General features: G+C 37.3%; 4 protein-coding genes and 1 non-coding gene across 5 annotated transcripts; 3 read left to right on the forward strand and 2 right to left on the reverse strand.

Moving 5' to 3' along the window:
• Positions 1-59: 59 nt before the first annotated feature.
• Positions 60-4,032, forward strand: LOC132163329 (tubulin beta-5 chain). Its single transcript, XM_059573580.2, has 4 exons — positions 60-201; positions 626-1,026; positions 1,392-1,661; positions 3,026-4,032. Exons 2-4 carry the CDS (start codon positions 633-635, stop codon positions 3,703-3,705), a joined length of 1,344 nt encoding a protein of 447 aa, XP_059429563.1. The 5' UTR covers positions 60-201; positions 626-632; the 3' UTR covers positions 3,706-4,032.
• A 932-nt stretch (positions 4,033-4,964) lies between these two features.
• On the reverse strand, positions 4,965-8,126 carry LOC132163656 (G2/mitotic-specific cyclin S13-7). Its single transcript, XM_059574025.2, has 9 exons — positions 7,819-8,126; positions 6,985-7,096; positions 6,854-6,893; positions 6,532-6,768; positions 6,334-6,459; positions 5,990-6,238; positions 5,724-5,885; positions 5,439-5,620; positions 4,965-5,346 (listed from the first exon to the last, which is right to left on the reverse strand). Exons 1-9 carry the CDS (start codon positions 7,856-7,858, stop codon positions 5,187-5,189), a joined length of 1,308 nt encoding a protein of 435 aa, XP_059430008.2. The 5' UTR covers positions 7,859-8,126; the 3' UTR covers positions 4,965-5,186.
• Positions 8,127-15,240: 7,114 nt separating this feature from the next.
• Positions 15,241-17,003, forward strand: LOC132164095 (Galactose oxidase/kelch repeat superfamily protein). The gene has a single exon (XM_059574516.2). The coding sequence runs from the start codon at positions 15,367-15,369 to the stop codon at positions 16,693-16,695; it is 1,329 nt and encodes a 442-aa protein (XP_059430499.2). The 5' UTR covers positions 15,241-15,366; the 3' UTR covers positions 16,696-17,003.
• Positions 17,004-18,138: 1,135 nt separating this feature from the next.
• TRNAA-UGC (transfer RNA alanine (anticodon UGC)) lies at positions 18,139-18,211 on the reverse strand. Its single transcript has one exon. It is a non-coding gene; the product is annotated as a tRNA-Ala (tRNA).
• Positions 18,212-18,305: 94 nt separating this feature from the next.
• On the forward strand, positions 18,306-23,853 carry LOC132163578 (transferases/nucleotidyltransferase). Its single transcript, XM_059573919.2, has 13 exons — positions 18,306-18,430; positions 18,619-18,714; positions 18,839-18,916; positions 21,323-21,403; positions 21,483-21,702; positions 21,782-21,840; positions 22,053-22,102; positions 22,202-22,289; positions 22,386-22,640; positions 22,761-22,853; positions 22,970-23,074; positions 23,265-23,381; positions 23,460-23,853. Exons 1-13 carry the CDS (start codon positions 18,365-18,367, stop codon positions 23,529-23,531), a joined length of 1,380 nt encoding a protein of 459 aa, XP_059429902.2. The 5' UTR covers positions 18,306-18,364; the 3' UTR covers positions 23,532-23,853.
• Positions 23,854-26,533: the final 2,680 nt, after the last annotated feature.

Genomic DNA, 26,533 nt, shown 5'->3' on the forward strand with positions numbered 1-26,533 from the left:
GCTGGCCCTCCGATCTCACAACCTGGCCCCTCTTGCTTCATTATATAACCCCACATTTCTACTGCTCCTTCCCAACGCCCTCTGAGTCTCTCTGTTTCACTCACTCATAATCCGATCGAGTCACGCCCGTGCTCGATCGCAGGAACTTCACCGACCGGAGCCTCCCCGGATACTCGCTACTAGTCGCCGGATCACTCGTCGGTGAGTTCCGCTTCTTAGATATCGCATGCATTTTACTGTGTCTGGTTGCTCAGAAAACTGAAAGGAAATGAATCTTTGCTTTCCTTCATTTTCTGCAACCAAACGTTCTAGGTCTTCTGGTTTTGTTGCTTAATGCGGGAATTTTGTATGTATTTTATCTTCATTCTGGTTTGTCAGAAAATAATTCTCATTTTGAACTCTCTTCCGTGGTTTTTTTCCTTAATATGTTTGGCAACTGAGAAAATGGAGGAAATGAGAGAATTAGGTTTTAGACTATTATTTTCCAGCATCTGTGAAGCATAATACATTTCTGTTATTCTTTTTACTCATTTTTTTACGAACCAAACTGATCATTAGGATTTTAAGTGAATTTCACTGATCTTGCTGCTTGATTATTGCGCTTGTATTTGTGCTTGGTCTCCAGAGAGAAAATGAGGGAAATCCTTCACGTTCAGGGTGGGCAATGTGGCAACCAGATTGGATCCAAGTTTTGGGAAGTGGTCTGCGACGAGCACGGCATCGACCCTACTGGTCGATACACTGGGAACTCCGATCTGCAGCTAGAGCGCGTTAATGTGTACTACAACGAGGCCTCCTGTGGGCGGTTCGTCCCTCGTGCTGTGCTCATGGACCTGGAGCCCGGTACCATGGACAGCGTGAGGACCGGTCCCTATGGCCAGATCTTCAGGCCAGATAACTTCGTTTTTGGGCAGTCTGGTGCCGGAAACAACTGGGCCAAGGGTCATTATACCGAGGGAGCGGAGCTCATTGATTCGGTTCTTGATGTTGTGAGAAAGGAGGCTGAGAATTGCGATTGTCTTCAGGGTATTATTTCTCGTTTCTGATCGATTTTTCTTTGTGTTCAGTTACTTTTAATTATTTGCTGCAAATGGTTTTAGGAATTTATAGGGTTTTAGTTTATCTGAATCTGAAGTCAGGAGGTGATGCTGAGAACTGTGGTCAATATGATTTTGGAACTTAACTAAAGAATCAGAAAAAGCACGCTATCAGGCTAGTTATCGTGCTATCAACTTGGGAAACCACATTTTTTGTTGCATATCGTCTATAATCTAAACCTGATTCAGTTCTTGAGTATAATTCTGGACATCAAAAGTGGCCTAGTATTGTTTTTTTTTTTTCCTTGCTTTCGTGTCTGATGGAAATTAGTTTCGACCTGAATTGTACTGTAGGTTTTCAAGTATGCCACTCGCTCGGTGGAGGAACTGGTTCTGGGATGGGGACTCTGCTTATTTCGAAGATCAGGGAAGAGTACCCTGATCGGATGATGCTTACCTTCTCTGTGTTCCCATCGCCAAAGGTCTCAGATACTGTTGTTGAGCCGTACAATGCCACTCTTTCTGTTCACCAGCTTGTTGAGAACGCAGATGAGTGCATGGTGTTGGACAATGAGGCGTTGTACGATATTTGTTTCAGGACTCTCAAATTAACCACTCCAAGCTGTAAGTTCTTTATATTCAACTGCATCAAAGTAGAAGCTAGAATTTTAATTCAGTTGAGTGTCAAGGCTTATGGATGGGCATTATTTTGTAGAAATTACTGATGCCCTTTTTTTTTTTAATTATTATTATTATTATTTTTATTTTTTTTAATGCCATGTTTGTTTTCTTGACTTTGTCATATATGAACATGCTAAATTATCTTTTGAATGTGCGCTACTCCTTTTTTTTTTTGTCTTTTTTTTTTTTTTCATTATCAAGTTTTTGTTTGCTAATTGCATGCTACAAATTATATACAAGTACATTTTATCAAAAGGGGGAAAGTTAAAATACTTGGTAAAAACTCAGAGATGTCAATCATGTCCTTATTTTATATATAATTATTGTGTAAGTTCTTTACCTGATTTAATGGCAAAGGACTGCTACTTGTTTTTAGTGTCATTTGTTTTCACTTGAAGCCCATGTGCCTGGGAGCTCACACTATTATTTGGCTTTGTTGTGTTCTGAGTATTATCAATTCTTATGGTTGGTGGTCGACAGCTGTTGTCCTGATGAAAAGTCTTATCATTCATTGATTACACCTGATGGATTGATTGTTACTATGTGTATGTTGCGGGGTCAATTTGTTGCCTCTCCAATTATCATAATGAACCATGTTTGGTAGCATTTATTAGGTTTATTTGATGCTTGAACTTGGTATGATGGCATGTGCTGAGAAAGACTCTTTGAGTGATTTCGAATGTGGGGTCCACAGTGGATGTTGCATGATACATACGGGTTTAGGTATGGTGAAAATGGATGCTTAGTTATGTTGGTTAGATGTCGTTGTCCAATGTCTGGCTTTGTTTTTGGGTGTATGGTACTGCATAATAATTGTACCGAGCCTTCCTGGTTTTGCTTTGTTTACTGCTTGTGTGGAACTTTTTTTCTTGTATGTACTGTGATGAATTTTATATCATCAAGGTAACAACTTGTTTATGATTCTTGATTGTTATAAATCTCAGTAATTTTAATTTGTTATATGCCATATCTTTTGCTGATGCTAGATCCACTATATCATTGGCCTTTTAGGTGAAAATTATCTTATGAAATTATTTTTGACATTTTGGTTGGATGAATCTGTTTTATGATTTACTTAAATGGACAGTTATTATCCTTTGGGCATTTAAACAGGCCCGTAAAATATTATAATGCTTCAAACTTTTTTTGTATTATTGGTATGATATGTTTAAATTGAAAGGTTTCAGACAGTTATATGGTGTGAAAGGGTTTAGATTTTTTTTTTTTTTTTTTTTTTTTTTCAAGTGCTCTCCTTTATCTCTACCAAGATGCATGCTGATTAACTTTGATTTATGTTCCTCTGGCAGTTGGTGATCTGAACCATCTGATCTCTGCAACCATGAGCGGTGTTACATGCTGCCTAAGGTTCCCTGGCCAGCTTAACTCTGACCTCCGGAAACTTGCAGTGAACCTCATTCCATTCCCCCGTCTGCACTTCTTCATGGTTGGGTTCGCTCCTCTTACATCACGTGGGTCTCAACAGTATCGTGCTCTAACTGTCCCAGAACTCACCCAGCAAATGTGGGATGCAAAGAATATGATGTGTGCCGCAGACCCACGCCACGGTCGCTACCTCACAGCTTCGGCAATGTTCAGGGGCAAGATGAGTACTAAGGAGGTGGATGAACAGATGATTAATGTACAAAATAAGAATTCGTCATACTTTGTTGAGTGGATTCCAAACAACGTGAAATCCAGTGTCTGTGATATTCCTCCTAGAGGCCTCTCGATGGCATCGACCTTTATTGGAAACTCAACCTCTATCCAGGAGATGTTTAGGCGGGTGAGCGAGCAGTTCACCGCTATGTTTAGGAGAAAGGCTTTCTTGCACTGGTACACTGGAGAAGGCATGGACGAAATGGAGTTCACTGAGGCTGAAAGCAACATGAACGACCTTGTATCTGAATACCAGCAGTACCAAGATGCCACTGCTGATGAGGAGCTCGAGTATGAGGATGAGGAGGAAGGCGTGCAGGAGGAGATGTAAGGAGGCGTGGGAGATTTAAAAGCTTTTTCCCATTGCATTGTGATATATTTGGTGGCCAAAAATCTACTACTTGCGGGGTAATCATGAGATAGTTTTTCCAAAACTTTTTTTCTTTTTCTTTTTCTTTTTCTTCCTGTGGATGAAGTATTACTTTCATATGGTAGAGTTGGGAAAGTGCCTATTTTTCCTAGTAGTCTGGTATTGGTAGTTGGGAGTTGGCAAGTTGTGTGTATGTTTGATTTCAAACTTAGCTTCTCTATCAGTTTCTACTATGATGTTTAGCAATATTCTATATGTGAAGTTTAGAGTTGCGTTTTTGGTGGTTAAGTGCTGTCATTCATGGAATGTTCTACCTGTGTCATTGAACCGATGATTCCAATCCAAATCCAAATCAAAGGGGTTCGTTCAAGTGTATGACGGAGATAAGGTGACATACTCGATTGACCCACTATAAATATATTAAAGTTTTAATAACATTAACCACAGACCCTTATCATCTTGCTCAACCTCAACGTAACCCTCTCTGTTTCTTTGTTGGCTGTGTCCTTTGCCTTCACGCCAAATGAATCGATCATTGCTTCCTCCCATTTCTCTCTCTCTCTCTCTCCAACCACTCTGGTTTTCTGCAATGTTGTGAATTGATCCGAAGTTGTGAGGACTGGATGATCTGTATGAGAAGTCTGACAAACACAATGTCACAAACTTTTAGCTAGATTTTATTATGTTGCCCGTGTTTGGTCATTGAGTAAACGGAAGAGACCAGAAGAAAAAACTTTGGGTTAGTTAATCACAAATCAAGGGTCTATCGACCCCAAGGGGCAAGGGGGTTCCTAACTCCTTGGTTCATCAATATTGAAACCGACTATCATCAGCTGTCGATATGGGCTATTGTCCCAAGAGTTTGATGCTTAGTCAATAGCCCCACTCTATTTGCCTTTGGAACAGAGAAGGTGGTTCAGCTCTGAGCTGGGGCCCATAGTCGTAGGTGGTCAGAGTTCCACAGGAAAAAAAGTCTCATACTTCATGGTTGAAACCATAAAGTATGTTGACCAATGAAAATGGCATTATTTTTGGCTGTTAGTTGAAGAGGGAAGCCCCATGGATTTGGATCCAAAATGGGATGTTTACTGTTTAGGTGTATTTCAGAGCCATCTGTTTGTTCGAGTATGAGAAGGTTGTTCTCCCCAGGGCGATTGGCAGAGGATTTTTCAGTGTCTCGGTTTCTAGTGAAGGTGGATTTACCTGCTTTTTCCCAGCTATGACAACAAACATAGATCTTATATTAGTATTAGAAAACATTATCACAATGAAATCCAATTATTTAGTACAAACCCGAACTCGACACTTGTTTTTTGTAGGTACAATAGAAGACGAAAAAAAGATAACAATGGGGCTATTGGCTATACTGATCATATCAGCAAAATGATCTCCTCCCTATACTAATGGCATAAGTAGTTGTAACTTATATGCCATCAAAACATCTAAGTTGAGAAGGAGTTCAATGATTTGCTTGAAAGGCTTTTGGCTGGCGTGAGAAGAGCCACAGTCGCCCTATCTGAACTTGAGAATTTCCGATACACTGCTTTCAGCTTGCTTTCTGCCGCTGCAGAATGTAAGCTAACCAACAGCTCTGCGCACTCCCTGTCAAATAGCAAAAAGTAGACAAAAATACGTTAGTTTGTGCATGGAGAGAGGCATAACTATCAACAAGTAAGGAGTTCTAGAAAGCTTACTTTAGTTGATCTTCCGAGTAGCCTGTGTGGTGCTCTAGAGTTTCAGTCCAGAAAGGGGTCTTGTCAAGGGTACATCGTGCAGCATATACAGCAGAGGCAGCAATCATGGAAGGACTGTGTGAAATTATTGTAGTGTAATGCATTATACCAAGTTCAGCTAGGAAAAACATCGTATTCTCCATCTACATTATTACCACAAAAATCAAACAGTTTATCCAAATTATCCCTTGCTGAGTTTTGGACATGAAATAATTCTTGAAATCACAACAAAATTTATTTATGTACCTCTTGATCCGATGGAATGGAGGCCTTGATATATCGAACAAGAAAGACATAAGGAGTAGGGACAGTCAATAACCATCCCAGCTTTTCCAAGATTGCTTTCTCAGTGACCAAAATCTGTTCTTTCACATAGGCATTGTCTGAAATGCAAACGAAATCATTGACCTGCCATTTTCCAGGAAACCCAAGATTGATGAGCAAACATAAAATCTTATAAAAAGGAAAGTAGATGAAGAAAGTTATATACACCAAAAAGCAAAGAAGATTACCTCTGGTGCCCAAATCTCTTCATACTTGCTTGCAATAAGCATGGAGCTTATTCCAACTAACTGAAGTTCCCTCCTAGATACAGCTTTCACAGAAAGGAACCGATCCACAATGTTTATTGTGAGATAGAGGGTTTCAGGCATGAGTTCAAACTTGCGATGAACTTCTATCAGCCAGTCTACAAGGATTCCTCTCATCTTAGCATTTATGTCTGGCTGGTTAATCATGTAATCATGCACTACACTCGCACACTGCAGCAGTTAATTTAGCATCAGACAAAATTTTGAGAGGACAGAGGAGGAGTAAAAAAGAGAGCCAGAAGAAGGTGTGAAGAAAGAAACATTACCTCTGTATGCTTGTAGAAGTTGTACATGTCATCCAAGTATTCAACTACTGCCAATTCGTTGTCGACATCGGCTGCATCGATGTTTTCGATCGGTTTCTTCGGCTTATTTGTGAGTCCACAAGCAGCCTGAGGTTGTTAAAACGTTTAGTACAAACAAAAAGACAGAACAACATCCACAACAAAAAACCAGAAGGTCACCTTGCTTCTAGCAGTGAGGGTTGAAGTGAAGGTCTTGCCATGCTTCCTTAGGGAACCTTGTCTTGATTTTCTTCCACCAGCAATTTTACCCTCGTCCTCTTCTTCATCAGAGCTAATCACAATCACCTCCTCGGGTATGGGCTTCTTCTTGAGTACAATCTTCTTGGGTACCACCACCTTTGTTGCTGCACGGCCTTTACCAGCCGCTACTGCATCTACAGCTTCTTTGATGGGTTTCTGCATATTGACAAAATTCAATCCATTAGTAATTTGGTGTACTTAACCCGGAAAACAATGGTTCTAAGAACGATTCAGATGCTACCTCGTTGTTTACTGCTGCTGCTTGTGCTTTACCCAGTGCCCTGCAAGACAAGAAATATTACATGAGTGAGAGAGACGACAGAGACAGACAGAGACAGAGACAAAGACACAGACAAAGACAGAGAGACAGACTTTGCATGATGAGGCTTCCCTTCCACAGCTCTCTTAGCAACCAGATTACCAATATCTTGGAGAACCCGCCTATTCCTTCCTTCTGGTTGCATATTTTTCAGTTTCCCTTCACCTGAAATATCGTAAAACCAAAATAAACATGATTGATAAGAAAGAAATGAACAAGGAATCCTAAACCACCAATGAAACAGTAGAAAACCAAAAAGAGTCCTCCAAGAATTAAAGAAAAACTAGAACGCTTCGTTCTTATTAATTTATCGGATTGATCCTTTTATCTTTCACTTTCTCATTCTCAGTTTCTTTCTTGTTTTCATCAAATCACTCGCACGATAATGGAACGACCTTTAAGAAATTAAAATTTACTCAAAGAATCAAAAGAAGCGCTAACTCTGTATGGCTCTCTACCAGTGATTAAAACAAAAGGTCAAGAAATCAACAACGAAAGAATACTTTCTTTTTTTTTTTCACTAATTCCATTAAATAGTTGCAAGTAAGATAAGCCAAATAAACACCCTGTTGCAGATTCAATCCAATATTGGAATCGAAATAAAAATATAAACCCAAATAGATAAAAACAAAATAAACCCAAAAAGAAAATTGACTAATCTCAAAAAGAAAAACCCAGTTGCAGATTCAATCCAAAGTGCGAAATAATCAAAAACCAAGAAACATTTCACAAAAGCAAACAGAACATAAATTCCAACGAACACTCAAAACACCCAAAAAAACGAAAATCCAGTTCATAATCAATCTGCTAGTTCGAAAGAAATAAAAAACCAAGATATCACAAAAACTAACAGATAAAAAAATGCCTCAAAAACGAGTTGGAAGTACCTCCAGGTTGTTGCAGAGGAACAATAGCTCTTGATGCCATTTCTTTTTCTTGTTCTTGCTCTTGAGTGTTATAGCCAAAAACTCCTCCAAAGCTCGACAACAACGACGACAGAAACCCTTGGAGGCGACTGTTGCGCGTCTCTCCTTCGTCAGCGTCTGTGGTCGCCACTTCGTTGACCCCAAATCTCTCTCTCTCTCTCAAGTTTCTCTCTCCCAGATTCTATTGATTTCTTTCCCTCTGAGACGACTTCTTTTGCTTTCGGCTTCGCTGTGTTGCTTTCAAATTTTCTTCAGGATTTTGAATTTTAAAGAACGCTCAATGAGAAATATATGAAACTCTGCAAGCCCAACGGTCTTATTCTTTATCGAAATCAGACCGTTGGATGGATGTGAAATCCAACGGTTGGGTATTCTTCTCTTATTTGGCAACTCACGCTTTTTTGATTCGGAAATTTCTAGCCGTTAGCGCCTTAGCGGTACCGCTACGGTCGTTCGGGTGGGTACTGTGGGCTTCAGTATTTCGGGCCGCTCCAATTTGTTGATATTTTGTGCTCCATTGTCAAAGTACCCAAACCAGGCTATCAATCGATATTTAAAACTTAGGAGTAAATGAGATTTTTTTTTTTTTTTTTTTGGTAAAATGAGACTTTGATTATCCATTGTAAGTAGATGGGTTGATTGGTTCGGATTTTTTATTTTAGTTTACTCGTCGTGAACCATTTGTGGCCAGTTACTTATTAAAAAAAAAAAAAAAAAAAAAAAAAAATTAGCGAGATATTATAATTCTATCTAACATTCATTCAACAATGTTATAATTATGTTGAATATAAGAGTGGTGATATTACGCACGCCAGCATGAGTGCACAGTGCCTCACATTGGTGTGAATAGTAACCAAAAGTTATTGTTTCAATATTTTTTTTTTTGTTTCTGTTCATACCAACGTAAGGCACTGTTCACTCACGATGGCGTGCGTAATATCACCACTCTGAATATAATTATCTAGCGCTAATGTGATCCCATTATTTGATTATAAAAGGGGCAAAAGGCAAATTAAGGGTCACAAGTCTTTTGCTACAAAAATCACAAAATACATGTCAATTTAATAGATTAAATTTGAAGAAATTCTTCCAACTAATTTGAAAAAAAAAAAAAAAAAAAATTCCTTTTAGCCTACACAATGAAGTATTTAAAATCCAATTTTTCAATAAAGTTCCAATTTCTTCATCTTTAACATATAATGTAGAGTTTTTCACTATTGGCAGGGAGCCATCCGTCCAATCTGGAGCACAAATTTCTCATCAATAGTATTCACATGCTTCTGAAAAACTATACCATAGAAGATCTCTGCAATAGATGATTCCTTCCCAACCCAACGAGATATGGTAGAAACCTTTGCAACCACTCCAAGTATACCATCTAACCATATACAATGTCTAAGGGAAAGAGCTTCGCCTTAGGAGATCTTCCTCCTCTCCTCTTCTCTTTTGTGAGAATTTCGGGGAGGAAGTTCCTCGGTTCGCCGCTATTTCTCACGCGCCTCACCACCGAATTTATGGCTTATATTTTTATTGTTTACTTGCTTTTCCTTTGATAACGGAGACCAAGCAACGATGTTCTTTATGCATAAATCACCGAGTGCTATTATCTTCGAATATTATTGCCACCCTTTTCGCTGTGGTGCTCAAGCTCCACTATGCTCGTTGCCAACTCAATTGATGACGCCACATGCTAGACTTCAGTTGCAAAACCGCTTGTCACGATGACCATATGCATATGTAATTTTTAGATCTTATTTGTATTTCTCTTTTTATGAATGAAATTTTTTCATCTTACCCATAAAATGAAAAAAATAGTCAAGTTACCGTTTGTGCCAACTAAATAGGGATATGCTCCATTGGATTTGAACCAAGTTGATTGGAATAGACATGTGACGTAAGACTGACGATGGCTCATGAGGTGATTGCTCGGAATTTTTATTTTTATTTTTTTTAAAAAAAAAAAATCCTTGTGGGCCTATTGGCCTTTAGAGAAGAAATCAGACGCGGAAAGTCCATTAAGAGCGTCTGTCTTTATTCTCTGCTTTCATGTGGTCCGGTGGTCCAAAAAGGTTAGGTTTTATTTATTTTTTATTTTAATGAATGCGAGAGAGGGGGTCCAAGAAGGCTAGTTGAAGAGCCTATACTATGGATATATTCATATAGACGCTAGGAAAAAAAGGAAACTAATGATATAAAGCTCAGAAAAAAAAAAAAAAATCATTAGTATTGAAGAAGCCTATATTTTCCTGAAAAAATAACTTCTTTAAAAATATTTTACTATGAAAAATATTTTACATCGAAATAAACGAAGCCTTAACATAGAGTTTGACGTTATGGCATGGCAATTGGCCTTTGGCGGGTCCTTTGTAGGCAAAAGTGCAGCAAATTGTAGATGGTAATGGCCTAGCCATGGGTAATGCTAGCAACTTTGCCGTTAGTAGCAGTAAAAGGGTTTTGCGTTGTGTGGATTGTAGCTAGCAAGGGGACAATTAGGACACCCTCAAGTGGAAAGTGCTTGGAAATGGTTGTATAGAGGGGATTTGGCTTTCTATGTGCAGTAAAAAAAAAATTACTATGTCAACAATCCAAATTTAATTTGAGAGGTAATTTTACTTACCCCATGAAGTTATGCGCCTTTTGCAAACTCTACCCCAATGTTTAAAGTTTCTCGCTTTGGTATATCGAACTTTAATTTCTTTCCACTTTCTCTCTTCTGTTAGGATTTTCTGTTAAATCCTAACGGAAATGTGTGAAATTACTAAAATACCTTTACTAAAATTACTCATTCCACCGTTTTATTTAATTGCAATATGTAACGGAAGGGGAAAAATAGAAAGAAATCAAAGTTCGATACACCAAAGTGAAAGACTTTGAACATTATTAGGAGGGGGGTGTTTGCAAAATGCGAATAACTTCATAAGAGAAAAGTGAAATTACCCCTTAATTTTACTATCTCAGGTAGTAGAAGGCTTCGACGTGTTTGGTTTAGAAAAAAGCTTTGCACGCAAAGTTGAGTACACTAATAAACTTTTGTCGTACATACATTTGTGAGGTTTGTGTCCTACATTAAAAAAATATAAAGAAAAATAGTACTTAATATACTTAAGTGAACCAATCCCATTAACTTAAACTTTTTGGCTAAAAGTAGTGTTTTAATATATATATTAATTTACCGATGTTTGACTCACTTATTAGTATTTTTCTCCCCCCAACATGCCAAATCCGGGTAGTAAATCATAACAAATCTGGAGTGGGTAATATGGCAGCAGAAAGTAATGATCATGCCTTGCGCATGTGGATTTTTTGGAGAGAATCTACCAAGGAGAAGGAAGGAAAGGATCCAATGGGCACAAGTGTACTACTTTATCTGGAAGGAAAGAAATTCCATAAACTTTGAAAGTGAAAGAATGAACCCTGAGTTATTCCAAGAGATTCCTTGCTGTGTGAGATAACACATATTACATATATGGGATTGGCCTTATTGTACTGCAATTTTTGCCTATTCAACCACCCATATAAGATTTAGAGCAGCCCATGCTCTCACATGTGACAGATTTCTTATTGCAATACTGTAAGTTAGATTTTTTTCTCTCTTTAGAACATATTCTAAAGTGCTAAGTGATTTGACAAAATAGTTCATTGGATATAATAGCACTTTTGAGAGTAACAAAAAACACTTTTATAAAGAGAATAACACAAAAGATATATGAGGAAAATAGAAATAAGTTAATAGATTCCATGTCTTTGCATATGACCCAATGGGTCATATATATTTACAAATGGTCACAAATCGTAATCACAAAATCTAAATTAATAGACACTTTAAATAATGTATTAATTTCCGCCGATGTCAGACTATTTGCTCTTTTCTCCTGTACTCAATTTATCGTTAAGCGATGAAGATTCTTAACAAACAAATTGACATATTTGTATCTAGTTAATGTGGGACAAATTTTTCTAGATTTTCAGATTGATTTGAAAGATGTGAATCTTTCAATTAAATGTACAAACAAATTTTAAATATAAAAATACATTTCATAATTATTTAAAATACTGAAAATAAATATTTTTATTAATTTATTTTAAATAAATCTAACAGCAAGATGCAATCTCACTTTGAAGAGAGCATGGAAACTACCTTAACATATTTTTTGGACTATGAGCAGTACAATGGCTGTATAGGATAGTTTGAGACTTGATTTGCTATAATTAGGTTGTTCACGTTTTAAATTCGAGTCGTTTAAGAACCTATTTGGAATTGTGTTTGAGAAATAAAGTTTTTAAGTCAAAAATAGCTTTTGGGCAAAAACTTCATTTTTAAACTTTTGCCAAAAGTGTGTTTTGACAATTTTTAGGTTTGTTGGACCCTTAAAAGTATTTTTAATTTTTTTACCAAATGAGTATTTTTTTCTTCAAACGGACTTTTTAAGTGTTAAAAGCACTTTTAGAGCCTGTTTGAAATTGCGTTTGAGGGTCCTAAAAGTACTTTTAACACTCAAAAAGCTCGTTTAAAGAAAAAAGTACTCGTTTGGTAAAAAAATTAAAAGCGCTTTTAAGAGTCCAAAAAGCTTAAAAAATTGATAAAACACACTTTTGGCAAAAGCATAAAAATGAAGCTTTCGCCCAAAAACTTTTTTTTTTTTTTTGACTTAAAAGCTTTATTTCTCAAATGTAATCACAAACATGCTCTTAAGCTCCTTAAATGCTCTTAAGCTCCTTAAATGCAATCCTAAACAGGCCGTAAGAGAGCAAGTTATGTCATTCTCAAGAGTGTTGAGGCCTCTTGCTCCTAAACAAACATGTCCCAATCTAATTAAATATAGAGAAATGCTAGGGGTATATATATATATATATATATATATATATATATATATATATATTTGGCCAATTTTATTTTACAAATCAACTATTTGATTTGTAGACTTATTGGACCCCATATAAGAAACTTATTGACCCATAGCATTTCTCTTAAATATATCGTATTTTAACTTGTAGCATTTTTTTACATCGTTTGAATACAAAAAATACCTTAAATTACATAATTTTTTAGTTTTATTCTATGTTGAAGTGTATCTATCTTATCCCTCTCTTCTTCTTCTGTTTTTGTTTGTTTTTTTTAAAAAAATTTATTTCTTTATTTACTTTTTATTTTTTTTGGTGATATTATATATTAGGGAAAAATATAAGATGACCCCCCAAGCTATTAGTTAGTTGCAATTTGGCCTCTCAATGTTCAAAATGTAATAAAGTAGCTCCACGAAGTTCTAAAAATTTTCACATTGGCCATTCCGTTAGTCAGCACTGTCAAATTGAATGAAAAATGCAATACAACATCGTTTTTTAAGGTTAAGTTACTAAAATGCCAATTTAAAAAAAGAAATCAATTTAAAAAAAGGCCTCCCAAAACGACGTCGTTTTGCTTGAAAAAACAAAACTTTTAAAAAATTAATTTTAAAAAAAGGCAATGGGGCATGTGGGGTGGCCGCCCAGCCACCAAGTGATTTTTTTTTTTTTTTTTTTTTTTTTTTTTTTTCAAGCAAAACGACGTCGTTTTAAGGGGACTTTTCTTAAATTGATTTTTTTATCCCAAAAATGCATTTTAATAACTTAACCTCAAAAAACGACATTGTATTGTATTTTCCATCCAATTTGACGGTGTTGACTAACAGAATCACCAATTTGAAATTTTTTGAAACTTCGTAGGACTATTTTATTATATTTTAAACATTGGAAGGCCAAATTGCAACTAATTTATAATTTATATTTTATATTTTATATTGTTTCCAATATATTAATTTTCTCTCGTTTTCACGGGGGGAATCATGCAAATAAGACCACGAAACCTTTCGGTGCTAAGCCAATCATATCAAGGAGGAAATATGAAAAAAATAATCCATGCATTTGGGTCTTTTTGTTGCTTTCATTGGAAAAGTCACATGCATTATTATTTTTTTTTATTGATTTTTAGCTTTGTTGTTATACGTTGATTATATTCATAATGTCATTATAAAGAAATAGATCACGTGCATACCCAACGGAGGAATTATAATCTCACCCAATGTCACGTGCTATTCCACGCAGTACGGTCCATGAGTGCCTCATTTCTTGTTTCGCCTTTTGGACTTTTTAGGCAATTAAAAATTTAAAACCTGTAGCACCCAATAAGATAGGGGAAAACAAATTCACACCAAGTTGTTTGAAGAAAATTATTTAGCCTTATCATCTCATTATAAGGGCATGTTTGGATGTGCGATTTTAATAAGTGTAATTTTTAAAATTGTATTTTTAAAAATTATGTTTTTAAAATTATTATTTTTTAAAATCGCATAGGCGTTTGGTAAAACATGTTAAGAAGTATTTTTTTTTTTATTATTAATTGAGTGTTTAGATAACATTAGCATATAATTGAGGTTTTATGACCAAATAGGTAAATATTGCGCCAAATATTTGTTTTAAGCGAAATCGTGATTTTGGTTTAAATTCGCATTTTTTCAAATAAGCACCCCCTAGTCAGCTTATACAAATCACGAATTTTTCCAACCAAACACTCCAAAATTGCAATTTGGTTTAAAAATGCAGATTATTTTTTAAAAAACGCACTCCCAAACAGACCATAAATTTACATAGACATGATAATTTATATTTTATTGGCTAATGTTGTGTTACATAGATTGGTTGACTGTCATATAAGAATTATTTTATAGAATAACTTCATTTTAAGCCCCTGAATTATCATGTGATTCGTCATATTTTAAACGTTAAAAGTGAGATAATGATGTTTATACCCCTGACTTTTTTATAAAATTTTAAATTAAAAATAAATAAATAAAAACGAAAATCAGGAATATTTTGATCTTTTTAAGTATTTTCTTTAGAAGCTAATGGCTAAATCTGACGAATGAGTTCAAATTGATTGCAATTCAAAGTTAAAAGAATTCAAATTAAGAGGTTTTTAAATTTGAGGAGAGTTTGTCAAATCACCCCTTTAAAGATTTAAATGAAAGTTATCCCTTATTTTAATAATATCTAATGAATAAGTATTTATTACTCATAGTATTTCTCGTAAATGTCAAGCCACACATCAATTCAGATTTGTTGTAACTAAAGTGATACGTGTAATCTAATAAAAGCTCTACCAAATTTTATTGAAGGAATTAAACTCATAAAAAAACTTTTTTTTTTTTTTTCAAGGAAAGGAGCAAAAGATGTAACGTTGTGATTTAAAAATGCTAATTTCATGATTTTTTTAAAAAGAAATTATGTTCCTAATAACCAAATTTAAACACTTTTAGATGTTATTATTATTATTATTTTCATTTGTACGTGAAGGGCAGTGGTAAATAGTAGCAGCTGTAAAAATGGTAAATAGCAGTCAAAAGAAGTCCACCACACAATTCCTTTGCTTTGCTTTGTGAAAACCAGTCTTCCATCCTCCATCCTCCATTAAATCCAGAAAGCTCTCACTCTCAGAGAGAGTCTCAGTCTCAGTCTAATTAATAAACACCGCACATGTCAGAGAGCTGCAACTCTCGCCACTTCTCGTGGCTCATGAAATCCTGCTTCCCCAATCCACACGACACCAAATCCTTTGCCCATTCTTCCCAAACCCACACCCAGCCCCAGCCCCAGCCCCACATTCTTGGCGACCAATGCGCCGCCACCACCACCACCACCGCCTCCTCTCTCCCGGACGACCTCTTGCTCGAGTGCCTCTCGCGTGTTCCATCTTCTTCTCTGCCTTCCGTCTCCGCCGTTTGCCCCAGGTGGGCCCGCCTCATCGACTCCTCTCACTTCTTGGGTCTGCGCCGCTGCCACCGCCTACTCCACCACTTCGTCTTCGCCGTCTCTGCCACCGAGTCTGGCCTCTACGCCGCCAGTCTACGCTTACAAAGCGATGGGGTCTGGAAGGTCGCCTTCTTCCTCCCCGACGACGCCGTTTCGCTCGGGAACTTCCACGGCCTGCTCTCCCACGCCCGGTTGGCCGCGGTGGGGCCTAAGATTTTTATCATCGGTCGGAACGCGATGGTGCGCTACGACACGTGGTCCGGGACGGTGGTTCCCAGATCGGCGATGATCTTCCCGAGGAAGAAGTTCGCCGCGGCCGTTGTTTCCGGCAAGATCTACGCTGCCGGAGGGGGTCCGAGGACGAACGCGGTGGAGGAGTACGATCCCGACTCCGACACATGGCGCGTTGTGGCCAACGCTCCGAGGAGGCGGTACGGCTGTATCGGAGCGTCGGTGGACGGGGTGTTCTACGTAATCGGGGGGCTCAAGATAGGCGCATCGGGGAGCGAGCCCTCTCGCACCGCTGCCAACGCGGAGGCCCACGTGTACGCGAGCTCAATGGATTTGTACGACGTGGAGGCGCGTGGGTGGCTGAGAAGCCGAGCAGTCCCCGGCGGCGGCTGCGTAGTGGCGGCTTGCACCGCTGCCGGACACGTGTACGTTCTCACCAGCCACGCCGTGGAGCTATCTTTTTGGAGATTCGACGCGCGAAGAAAAAGCATTGGTAACAGTAGTATCAACGCTATCAGTAACAATAGTAGCAGTGGCAATAGTGGGTTTGGGGAGTGGTGTAGGTTAAAGAGCCCTCCACTACCGGCGCAAGTTAGAATAGACAGCACCGTTAGGTTCAGTTGCGTGGGGGTGGGTGAGAAAGTGGTGTTGGTGCAAGTCATCGGTTGCATCGACGACTTGTTGCGGCGGAGTGGGAGGAGTTCGAGGGGTTTGAGAGAAGGGCTAGTGTTGGTCTATGACGCCCCTGGCGGAGAGTGGAGCAGAGCGGCGGATCTGCCGGAGGTAATTCGACGCGCCGCCTGTGTGTCTGTGGAGTGCTGAACGGCGGACCTTCACAACACGCGCAACCGTACATCTTGAAAACCTGCGTTGATTTGCCTATTTTGGCACAATCTAATTGAAGATTTTTCTAAGATTGGGAATTTGGGTATGGGCTAGTCTACTACATTGATGTTTGGACAAAATTCTGTGTTGTTTGAATTCGAAATTTGTCGAATTTGAATGTCTTCATTTGGATTTGGGTAACTTTGAAGAACTTCATTGGTTGTCTTCTTCTTTTGGTCGGTTGTTGCTGGTTTTATTGTGAAATTCTTTTACTTTTACTAATATTGGGGTTTTGTTCAATTTCTTTTGCGCCGAAAAGGGCTTTTTCTCTTCTAAATTTCCCATTCAATTGACACTAAAACAAATAAATAACAAAGACTTCAGTGCAGAACTAATTTCTTCAAGGTTGAAACTTGAAATGGAATGGGCGCCATTGTACTATTGTGACGCTTTCCTCTACCAAATTTAACTTCAATTTGCTTTCTTTTCCGCTTTCAATTTTTTTTTTCCTAAATTGAATAGGAAAAATGGTTACCAGGAAGGACCTTTACTATATACACCTGTCTTCTTACTCCCTTTAAAATTAAACAAAGATCTATCTCAATTCTCACATGGAAGAGTAATGACAGTGACCATCTTTTTATTATTTTTTTGTTATCTTAACATTGATATGGCTTTTAAAATTACTATTGGATTAAAATTCAAGTATGATTCATTTAAAATTTAATGTTAATTTCAAAAGCCACGTCACCTTTAAGAGGATAAAAAGATTGTCCATAATATTACTCCAAATTCTAATGATAGTTATCATAGTTTATAAGCCACCTAAGTAAATGGAGAAATTGGGAGAGGATATATATATATATTTTTTTAATTAATTAATTTTTATTTTTATGTTTTAAATTTTGTTTGTTTGTATTTAATAATGAATATGGTGTCAAGCGAACAAATATTATTTCAATTTCAAATGAAATAGAAAATTATTTTAAGATTAAGATTTTATTTTATTGCATTTAACGGTGTACATGATGTCTAATGTCATGTATTGAATATTTTGCTATGTTATTTATTTATTTTGTAAATGCTATGTTATTTAAATGATGTGACAATATGCATAATTTTAAATAACTTGACATTATGTATACTTTTAAATGTAACAAAATAAAATTTTGACCATGAAATGAGAATATGATCCTCTCAATTTCAAATGAAATAGATAGTATCGAGCTATTGACTTAGTATTTTTTAGAGTGGTAAAATTGTTCAAAAAATCCTTTAAATACGCTAAGTGGTTTTTTTTTTTTGTTTTTTATAATATATATATACACTAATAAAATATATAGAAAAAAGCAAATACTAATAAAAATTTGTCAATTCAACTGGTTTCTTTTTTTAATAAAAGAACAAATAAAAGTTAAAACTACCGAAAATTTAATAAGCTGGAGATGCAGGGTATCGAACCCTGTACCTCTCGCATGCAAAGCGAGCGCTCTACCATTTGAGCTACATCCCCACGCATGCATTAGGTCCTTGTATTTTAAAAATAGATATAAAACCTATGATTATGAAGTTGACCATTTACCTCTGCCTGAAGACGCGCAGAGGGAAAGACAGAAAGAAAGAGAAACCCCTAATTAATTCTCTCTGGTTTCTCTGCTCTGCTCCGATGGATTTCCAAGTGGTAGTTCTGGCCGGTGGCGCCTCCAAGAATCTCATTCCTCTCGTCTCCAAGGTTCCATCCCTCTCTCTGCTTGCTTTGCTTTTGCTCTCTCCGAATTCAAATTCTCCTTTCACTTTTTCATTTCCCTCTCGATTTCCCCCATAAACAATCGGTCCCTTGAGTAATCTCCTCCCTGTATTTAGCCTCCACTTTTCTTCTCTAACAAATTCCTACAATCTGCAATGGTTTTCTGAATGCAGGAGGTTCCAAAACCTCTACTTCCGGTGGCAAACCGGCCGGTTCTCTCGTACGTTCTGGAGCTGTTAGAGCAAAGTAACCTTAAGGATCTCATTGTTGTACGGTTCCTACTCTACTCGCTATTTAATCTAGTTTCGTCTTTTAATTTGTTTTCTCTCTATGCTTTTCTTTTAATTTGTTGTACAAATTATTGAAGTTTTGTTTATATGTATGGTTGTTTAGGTGGTTGAAGGGCAAGACGCGGCTGTTCGGGTTGGTGGTTGGATATCTGGGGCTTATGTTGGTCGTCTGCGTGTCGAGGTATTTCCCGCTTTAGAAAGGAATACTTTTTGCTGCATGCTTTTAGAATTTCATGCTTAATTGTATGAATTGGTAGTTTGCAGTTATCTTGATGTACTGACAATTGGTGAATGATCAAAATCCATGTGGAAGATGAATTTGGAAGGTTGGAAGTAATAACATGATATTTTGGCATCCATGTTTCAGTACCAGCTTCTGTTGATAATGAAGAATATGGCGAAAGTAGCAGTAAAATAGTGCACAAAGTGGGGTGATTAAGCTGGTTGTTTTTATTTTTTGTTCAAGCGATTAAGCTGACTAATTAATGCACCAATTAATAAAGGATGTTAGGAAAATAATGTGATTGATGTTACAATTCCAACTGGTACAAAGAATGCATTCCATCAGCTTGAATCTTGAAGTTCTTGCCACCAGTTTATCTAGATTCTTAAGTTTTGAGGAAAGGGCGTGTCGTGTATTTAATTTAGAAATTTGATAACTGTTGGAAACAATTTGAAACAAGTTGGAGCTTCCTGCTAGGTTGGAAGAGATACTTGGATGTAGGATATAATGAGTGGCTAGATAGTTTGCAATGGGATTAGTTTTACACTTTTACTTCCATGAAGGATATGGTCGGTTGTGGATTCTTACATCCACCATTTTTTTAATATTAATTATATAGGAATAGGGTGCTCTTGGCTCGACAAAAGGTTTTTCTTTATCCATGGGCAATGATTATTGATGTATTAGGTGTATCTTTATTTATAGAAGCTTTAATTTTGGTGCTTATCTTGATTGTTGGTTTAGTTTATGCATGGCAAAAAAGAGCATTGGAATGATCTTAGCTCTTAGGTAATTTAGTATCCCTATGCATGAAGATAATCAATTTGGTCGCTGTGGTCGGACTCTATTATGGATTTCTAAGCACATTTTCCATAGGGCCCTCTTATCTCTTCCTTCTTCGAGCTAATGTGCAAAATCATATGGATACAATCAACATTGTGCATCTTGATCGACTGGATTGTTCTTTGTAGATTCTGATACAGTAAATGTTTTAAGGGCTTTATGAGTGTTTATGATGTGCTTTTTCATAAGTAAACGAGATATCATTGAAAAGTGCAAAAGCCGCAATCCAAGTACACAAGAAGAATAACTAGCTAGAAAGAGAAAGAAGTTTAAGAAAATCAAGAAAATCAATCACATTAAGATCTAGAGTAGTTGTCTAGTGAGAAAAAGTTTTGAAAAAGAAAGAATTTAGCTCCATCACTCTTCTTTTGCGGTCTTCAAAATAATTTATTTTTTCCAAAGACCCCAGAAAAGACAAGATGGAAGCATCTTCTACACTGCTGCTCCTTGAGGACTGCCACACACGCCTTTCCAAGAAGTGAGAAGATCTATTACTTGTTTAGGCATAACCCAAGCTAAACCAACACAACTGAAAATGGCATCCCATATAGCACTGGCAATCTAATAATTGTGTAGAAGATGATCCATAGACTCTTTACTTCTCTTACACATGCATCACCAGGCAACCATAATGACATGTCGTTTTCTAAGGTTATCCATGGCAAGGATCTTCCCTAGGGCGGCTGTTCAAGCAAAAATGCCTCGCTTAAGGGGACCTTTCTCTGACAAATACACTTCCAAGGGAAAGGGGTGTTATCATGAGGTACAAGAACGTTATAGAACGATCTAACGGTAAACATCCCTCTTTTGGAAGGGCCCCGTTAACCTTGTCTTCCTCTCTCTAGCTCAATCTAAGGGGAGTACAAGTTAAAGTTTAATGAATAAAAAAAAAACAAATCTCACATGCCTGAGATCGCTTAGCTTCAGCCTGAGGTGCAATAGCATTAGTTCTAATCTGCTCATTGGCCAGATTGATTTTCAGTTTGAAGGTGAACCTTACCTAGTCAGAAAACTTTCCTTGAGTTAGGTTTAAGCAGACCATTGCTTTATGTAGGCTTGATTCTAGTTAGATGTAGAAAGCCTTTTTCATTTTTCTTTCAAAGGGCTTATTAATGTGATATGCATTACTTATAAAAAAAGAAAGAAATGGAAGACATTGTCCTACATATATCGGCTAGTCAATGGTTGATGCTGCAATTCTGAATGGCTTTGGCATCTGTGTTATTCCAGAGTTGTTTCAGATGATGAAAAAAATAATTGTGGGCAGTGAAAAATGGTACCAAAATTTTGCTACTCTCTCGTGGATGCAAGCATGATTTGTTTTATGCAGTTTCATATATTCCTAAAGTCAGCAGGCTGTAGATTCCTTATTTGTCTCATAGAACTGCAGTTTATCAGTAATATAAGATCCGACGATTACCGTGATACTCATAAGTCATCTATATTAGCTGCAACATGTGCTGCTTAACCTAATTTGATACTCCAAATAGATAGAGCTTAAGTATTACCCTAACATTTCAGGTTGCTGCAGTCCCAGAGGATGTTGGAACAGCTGGTGCACTTCGGGCCATTGCCCACCGCCTGACTGCGAAGGACATCATGGTTAGCATCTGTAAAATTTATAGCTATTGGGCGCTGGAATGTTTTTTCTTACAACTGTTGGCTTCTTACGTTTCTGCAGGTTGTGAGTGGTGATCTTGTTTCTGACGTTCCTCCTGGTGCAGTAGCGGCTGCGCATAGACGACATGATGCAGTAGTGACCGCAATGCTCTGTTCTGCTCCTGTCAGTGGACCTTCGGAGTCTGGTTCCTCTGGTGGAAAAGACAAAACCAAGAAGCCAGGACGCTACAACATTATAGGGCTGGATCCCACAAAGCAGTTCTTATTATATATAGCTACAGGTTTAGATCTTCAAGATTGTCTTTTATTTAGGATGTTGCGAATTGTGTTCCTGATGCAGCATCTTGCAACCCTTGCCAGGTGCTGAACTAGAGAAAGATATTCGAATGCAGAAGAGCATACTTCGTGCGGTTGGCCAGGTAATGGATTGCTGTGGGTCTATTTTTATTTTTCATTTGGTAAACATTTTCCAGCTGTTAATGGGCTTCTGATGAACTTCATTATATATATGTTTTTGGCCTTCTTTTCCTCTTTTAAAAGGAAAGTATCCAAGTTCAGTGCTAATTTTGGTATAGGTTTGCATGATTCTGCTTGTTCTAACACTTTTCTGTTCTTTTCATCCTTCATGCAGATGGAAATCCGAGCTGATCTCATGGATGCTCATTTGTATGCATTCAAGAGGTTAACATGTTATCTGCTTTGCTTCCCAATGATTTTCTATCTTACTTTTTAAATTGGTTGCGTATAGTCTTGAATATATTCTCCGTGGTTATGTCCCAGGTCTGTTCTACAAGAAGTTTTAGATCAAAGGGATACATTTCAAAGCTTAAGGCAGGATGTCTTGCCTTATCTTGTGCGGAGCCAGCTGGTTAGTTCAATATAGCCTCTGCATATTAGGTTATTGTGTAAAACATACCTTTCTTATAGTCTCTGAACCTGCTCATATTGCTTTTACGAACATTAGAAGTCAGAAGTGTTATTAAATGGTGCACCACAAGCAGAAGAAAATGGAAACGAGAAGGTTAATCCCCTGAAGAACCAAGTAATGCTGTCCCAAATCCTTGCTAATGTGTCTACTCCAAGTTTTCATGAACTCTATGGATTGGGTACCAATGGTTCTACTCGAAGAACCCATAAATGCTGTGTTTATATTGCCAACAACAGCAAGTACTGCATGCGCTTAAATTCCATTCAAGCATTCAGTGATGTAAATCGAGACGTGAGTCAATTAAACAGTTAAAGCCTGTGTTGCATTCTATGATTTATCTATTTTACATTTTTCTTTTACTCTTCTTTTGCTTAATCTGGTTGAGCTTATTTTCCGTTCTATATGGGTCAGGTCATAGGTGAGGCCAGTCATCTCTCAGGGTATTCCTTCTCTGCTCAAAACAACATCATCCATCCTTCAGCAGGGCTTGGGTCAAAAACAACTGTGAGTTGAATGCTCTACAAACACAGCCTTACAATTACCATTAGTCAGGTGATTGCTTTATATCCATTGTTGAGGTCATTTCTTAGTGTACTCATCATGGGGTTTGATGGTCTTAGGTGGGACCACATTGTATGCTAGGGGAAGGTTCACAAATGGGTGACAAATGTAGTGTGAAACGCTCTGTTATTGGCCGTCACTGCAGGATAGGTTCTAATGTAAAGGTATGATGAATTTTCAATCATGAAGGATAGAAGAATAGTATATATTATCAGCTTTGTTTATCTGTAGGTTTCAGTACAACTGATTGCCACAATGGCATGCTTAGGATTGTCTACCATGTAGTTATGATGAAAAGGAGATTCAAACTGAGATATTTGTCTCGACTCTTAATTTTGCTTTCTTCTTATTTAGGTTGCTAATTCAGTTATTATGAATCATGTCACCATTGCGGATGGTTGTTCGATCCAAGGTTCTGTGATCTGCAGCAATGTACAGCTTCAAGAGCGTGTTGTATTGAAAGATTGTCAAGTAATCTCTCTCTCTCTCTCTCATGAGTGCTTGTGGATGGTGTTTCCTTATTCAATCATACTTTGCCCTTCAATCCAGGTTGGAGCAGGTTTTGTGGTTACTGCTGGGAGCGAGTGCAAAGGGGAGGCCTTGGCTAAGAAAGAGAAATGAGCACAAGGGGGAGTCCCTGGGTGGGAAGAGATTTGGTAATCTCTTTTTTGAATTGTGCTTTACTGTAGGCTGGAGCAGATTTTGTGGTAACTGCTAGCAGTGAGTACAAGGCGATGCCCTTGGCAAGAAAAAAGGGGATTGCTAACTTCCGTGAGTGTATTATCAGCTCTCCTTTGCTTTTTCTGTTTTTATTTTTTATTTTTTGATAGGTGCTCTTTGTGTCGTTTATATTCTGTGTTTTTATGACCAAGGCCGATCAAATAGATAGCATCAATTTTGATAATTTATTGTAGGTATTGAATAGAAAGCCTTTTACTCTCAATCAATGTTGTCTGCCTTTAATTCATGCTACGAGCACCTCCATCGATGATAAAGTAGTTTAGTAATAAGATGCAGTGATCTCTTATATTCTATTATGGATCAATGCTTTTGCATTGGTTATTACTCATTATCTGTAGCACATCCATTAACTTGAGGGACATTTATCCAGCTATACTCTTTAGTTCCTCGCACGTAAAGCCAACCGGTCTCATCTTGAAGGATGATGGTTTTGGTTGATATATCGGAGGGACGACCTACTCCTGAGCTCGGGATCCGGATCCTCTCCGGTCCATAATGGATTGGAGGGTATCCAGTTGATGGTTGAGATTTCTTTAAAGAAATGCTAGCACAAAAATGTGCCATGTGTCCTCCCAATAAAAAAATAAAAAAATATTAATTAGTACTTAAAAAGTAAATAAAAACTAAAATAATAAAAAAAGGATAGGTGGCCACCACCGTTAGGCCTATGGGTGGCTTTGGCCACCCCAGACCGGCCCAATGGCCAAATTAAAAAAAAAAAAAAAAAAAAAATTGTTTGGCCCTTGGGGTGGTCCGCCCACCTCTGGCCGGCCTAAAATGGGGTGGTCTGGGCCGTCTGGCCATCTCCTATGGCCAAGATGGGGTGGTCAACTACCTCTTATTTTTTTAATTTTAAATAATATTTTATTGTTATTTTTTGTTAGTGGGGACAAGTGTTCTATATGTGGTTCTAGGATTTCTGAGAATAAATCATAGCCATGAACTGAATATTCTCTAGTTCATTTTGGACTGGAGAGGATCCTATTCCATGAGCTCGGGGCTTGGACAGCAAGGATAGTTAATGAGGCTCGCCCGTTAACATATATTCCTTTGTTTTATCAATTTCTCACGTAATTTCTAGTTGAGGTATTGCACATTTGATCTGCCAAACGAGCTCACTTGTTGACACAAGAATACTCAACAAGCCTTAATACAAAGAACTCTACCTATTTCTCGCCCTTCAAAGTAGCAGCTTTGAATAGCCACGACTCGAATTATTTTTATTTCTTTTTTAAAGTCTTCGATCGGCAAATGGCATAATTCAAGTCATTAGTGTTCTTTCTTGGGATCATTTCTTACAACAAAAAGTATAGGGAGATTTTTTTTTTTTTTTTTTTGATATGTCCGCACAAGGAGAGGGAAAAATGGGAGAGAAGATTCAAACTAGTGACATCCGCTTCATGAGACGTGGTCTCTAACCGATTAAGATATCTCTTAGGGACAAGAAAAATATTCTTAAAAATTATGAAATTGTGCCATATAACAAGTTTTATCCCGACATATTTCAATTAGGGCCGAATGAGATAATTAATATCAAAGTAATTCTATAAGTCTCTCTAAAAATGAGGTGGCTTTTAAAGTCATCATTTGATTAAAATCTTATCGTGATCAATCATAAGCCCAATAATAATTTTAAAAATATCATTCTTAAAGAGACACGAAGGGAACTTAGTAATGTCAATTCTCATTTCTGACCCTCATATTGATCGTTTCCGGCAGTTCCTACCCCATCCAGACCATAACGATTGTAGCAGTTATGTAACATGCATGAGAGAAGCATGGATCGATGGAAATTAGAAAGTATTCATTATCATGCGTGCCTTCAAATTATTTTAACATAGAAAACAGAAAAGAAAGAAAAGAAAAGAAAAGAAAAGTGGCCTTCATATGGATTCCTGCTTTCAGTGCTTGCGGATCTATTTATCTGCGTGTTTTACCCAAATTTCTACTAAGCCTATAGCTTATTATGAGATCACAAGTTGTCTTAAGCTGATGAAAAGTGGTCAAATTCAATCAATTATTCATTGTTCTACCACTGCACTTAACGCGTAAGTCATAAATTCCCTTCAAATATCAAGTAAGATTTATTTTATTTTATTTTTTTATATTGCTTTTGTGAATTTGACTTGGGAAAGTGGGTCGAGAGAAGACAAATGACCTTCTTTAGCGCTTAAAATTGTATGCAACTCACGTTAATTAGCTTGATGTCATGGTGTCTATATTTAGCCCTCTCTAACGAAGAAAAGATGCCCTTAAGCTATTTGTACCTATGGCCTACTCCCTATAGTATAAGTTGTATGTACCACTCCAAAGGCATCCTCCAAAAGTAGCTTACGTTTCTTATAAAAGACAACTTAAGATTCGGCTTTACATGTTATTAAAATAACAGTATGTATGTTATAGTTTAATTAACAGTTAAGATTGAATTTTAAAGTTGACTTATTTTTAAAAGCTTTTAATAAGAGAAAAAATGAAAAGAGATTTTAAGAGATTTAATTTTGATCGTTAATTAAACTACAGTATACATGCTGTTATTTTAATTAAAGTATATGAGCCAAATCCCTTAACGCAGGTGTCAAGTGGAAGTGAAAAACTCAAAAAGTTATAATGAGTCGCAAAAGTCTCATCGATAAGATAAGATTGAAATTGAAATTGAAATTAATGCTAGATTATACCTAAGTCTGAGGCTAGAGGAGGCAAGCAAATAGGGAAGAGGGGTTGAAAGAGGACAAATGACCTCGCTTAAAATTGCTGTCATGCTGCCTATCTTTTTAGCCCTACCGATGGCCTACTCCCTAGTTAGTATAAGTTGTATGTATGACTCCAAATGCATGCTCAAATAGTAGCTTACCTTTCCTACAAAAGACCACTTAACCCAATTA

Source organism: Corylus avellana, chromosome 8 (genome assembly GCF_965113065.1).
Source record: "Corylus avellana chromosome 8, dhCorAvel1.hap1.2, whole genome shotgun sequence".
NCBI classification, from domain to species: Eukaryota; Viridiplantae; Streptophyta; class Magnoliopsida; order Fagales; family Betulaceae; genus Corylus; species Corylus avellana.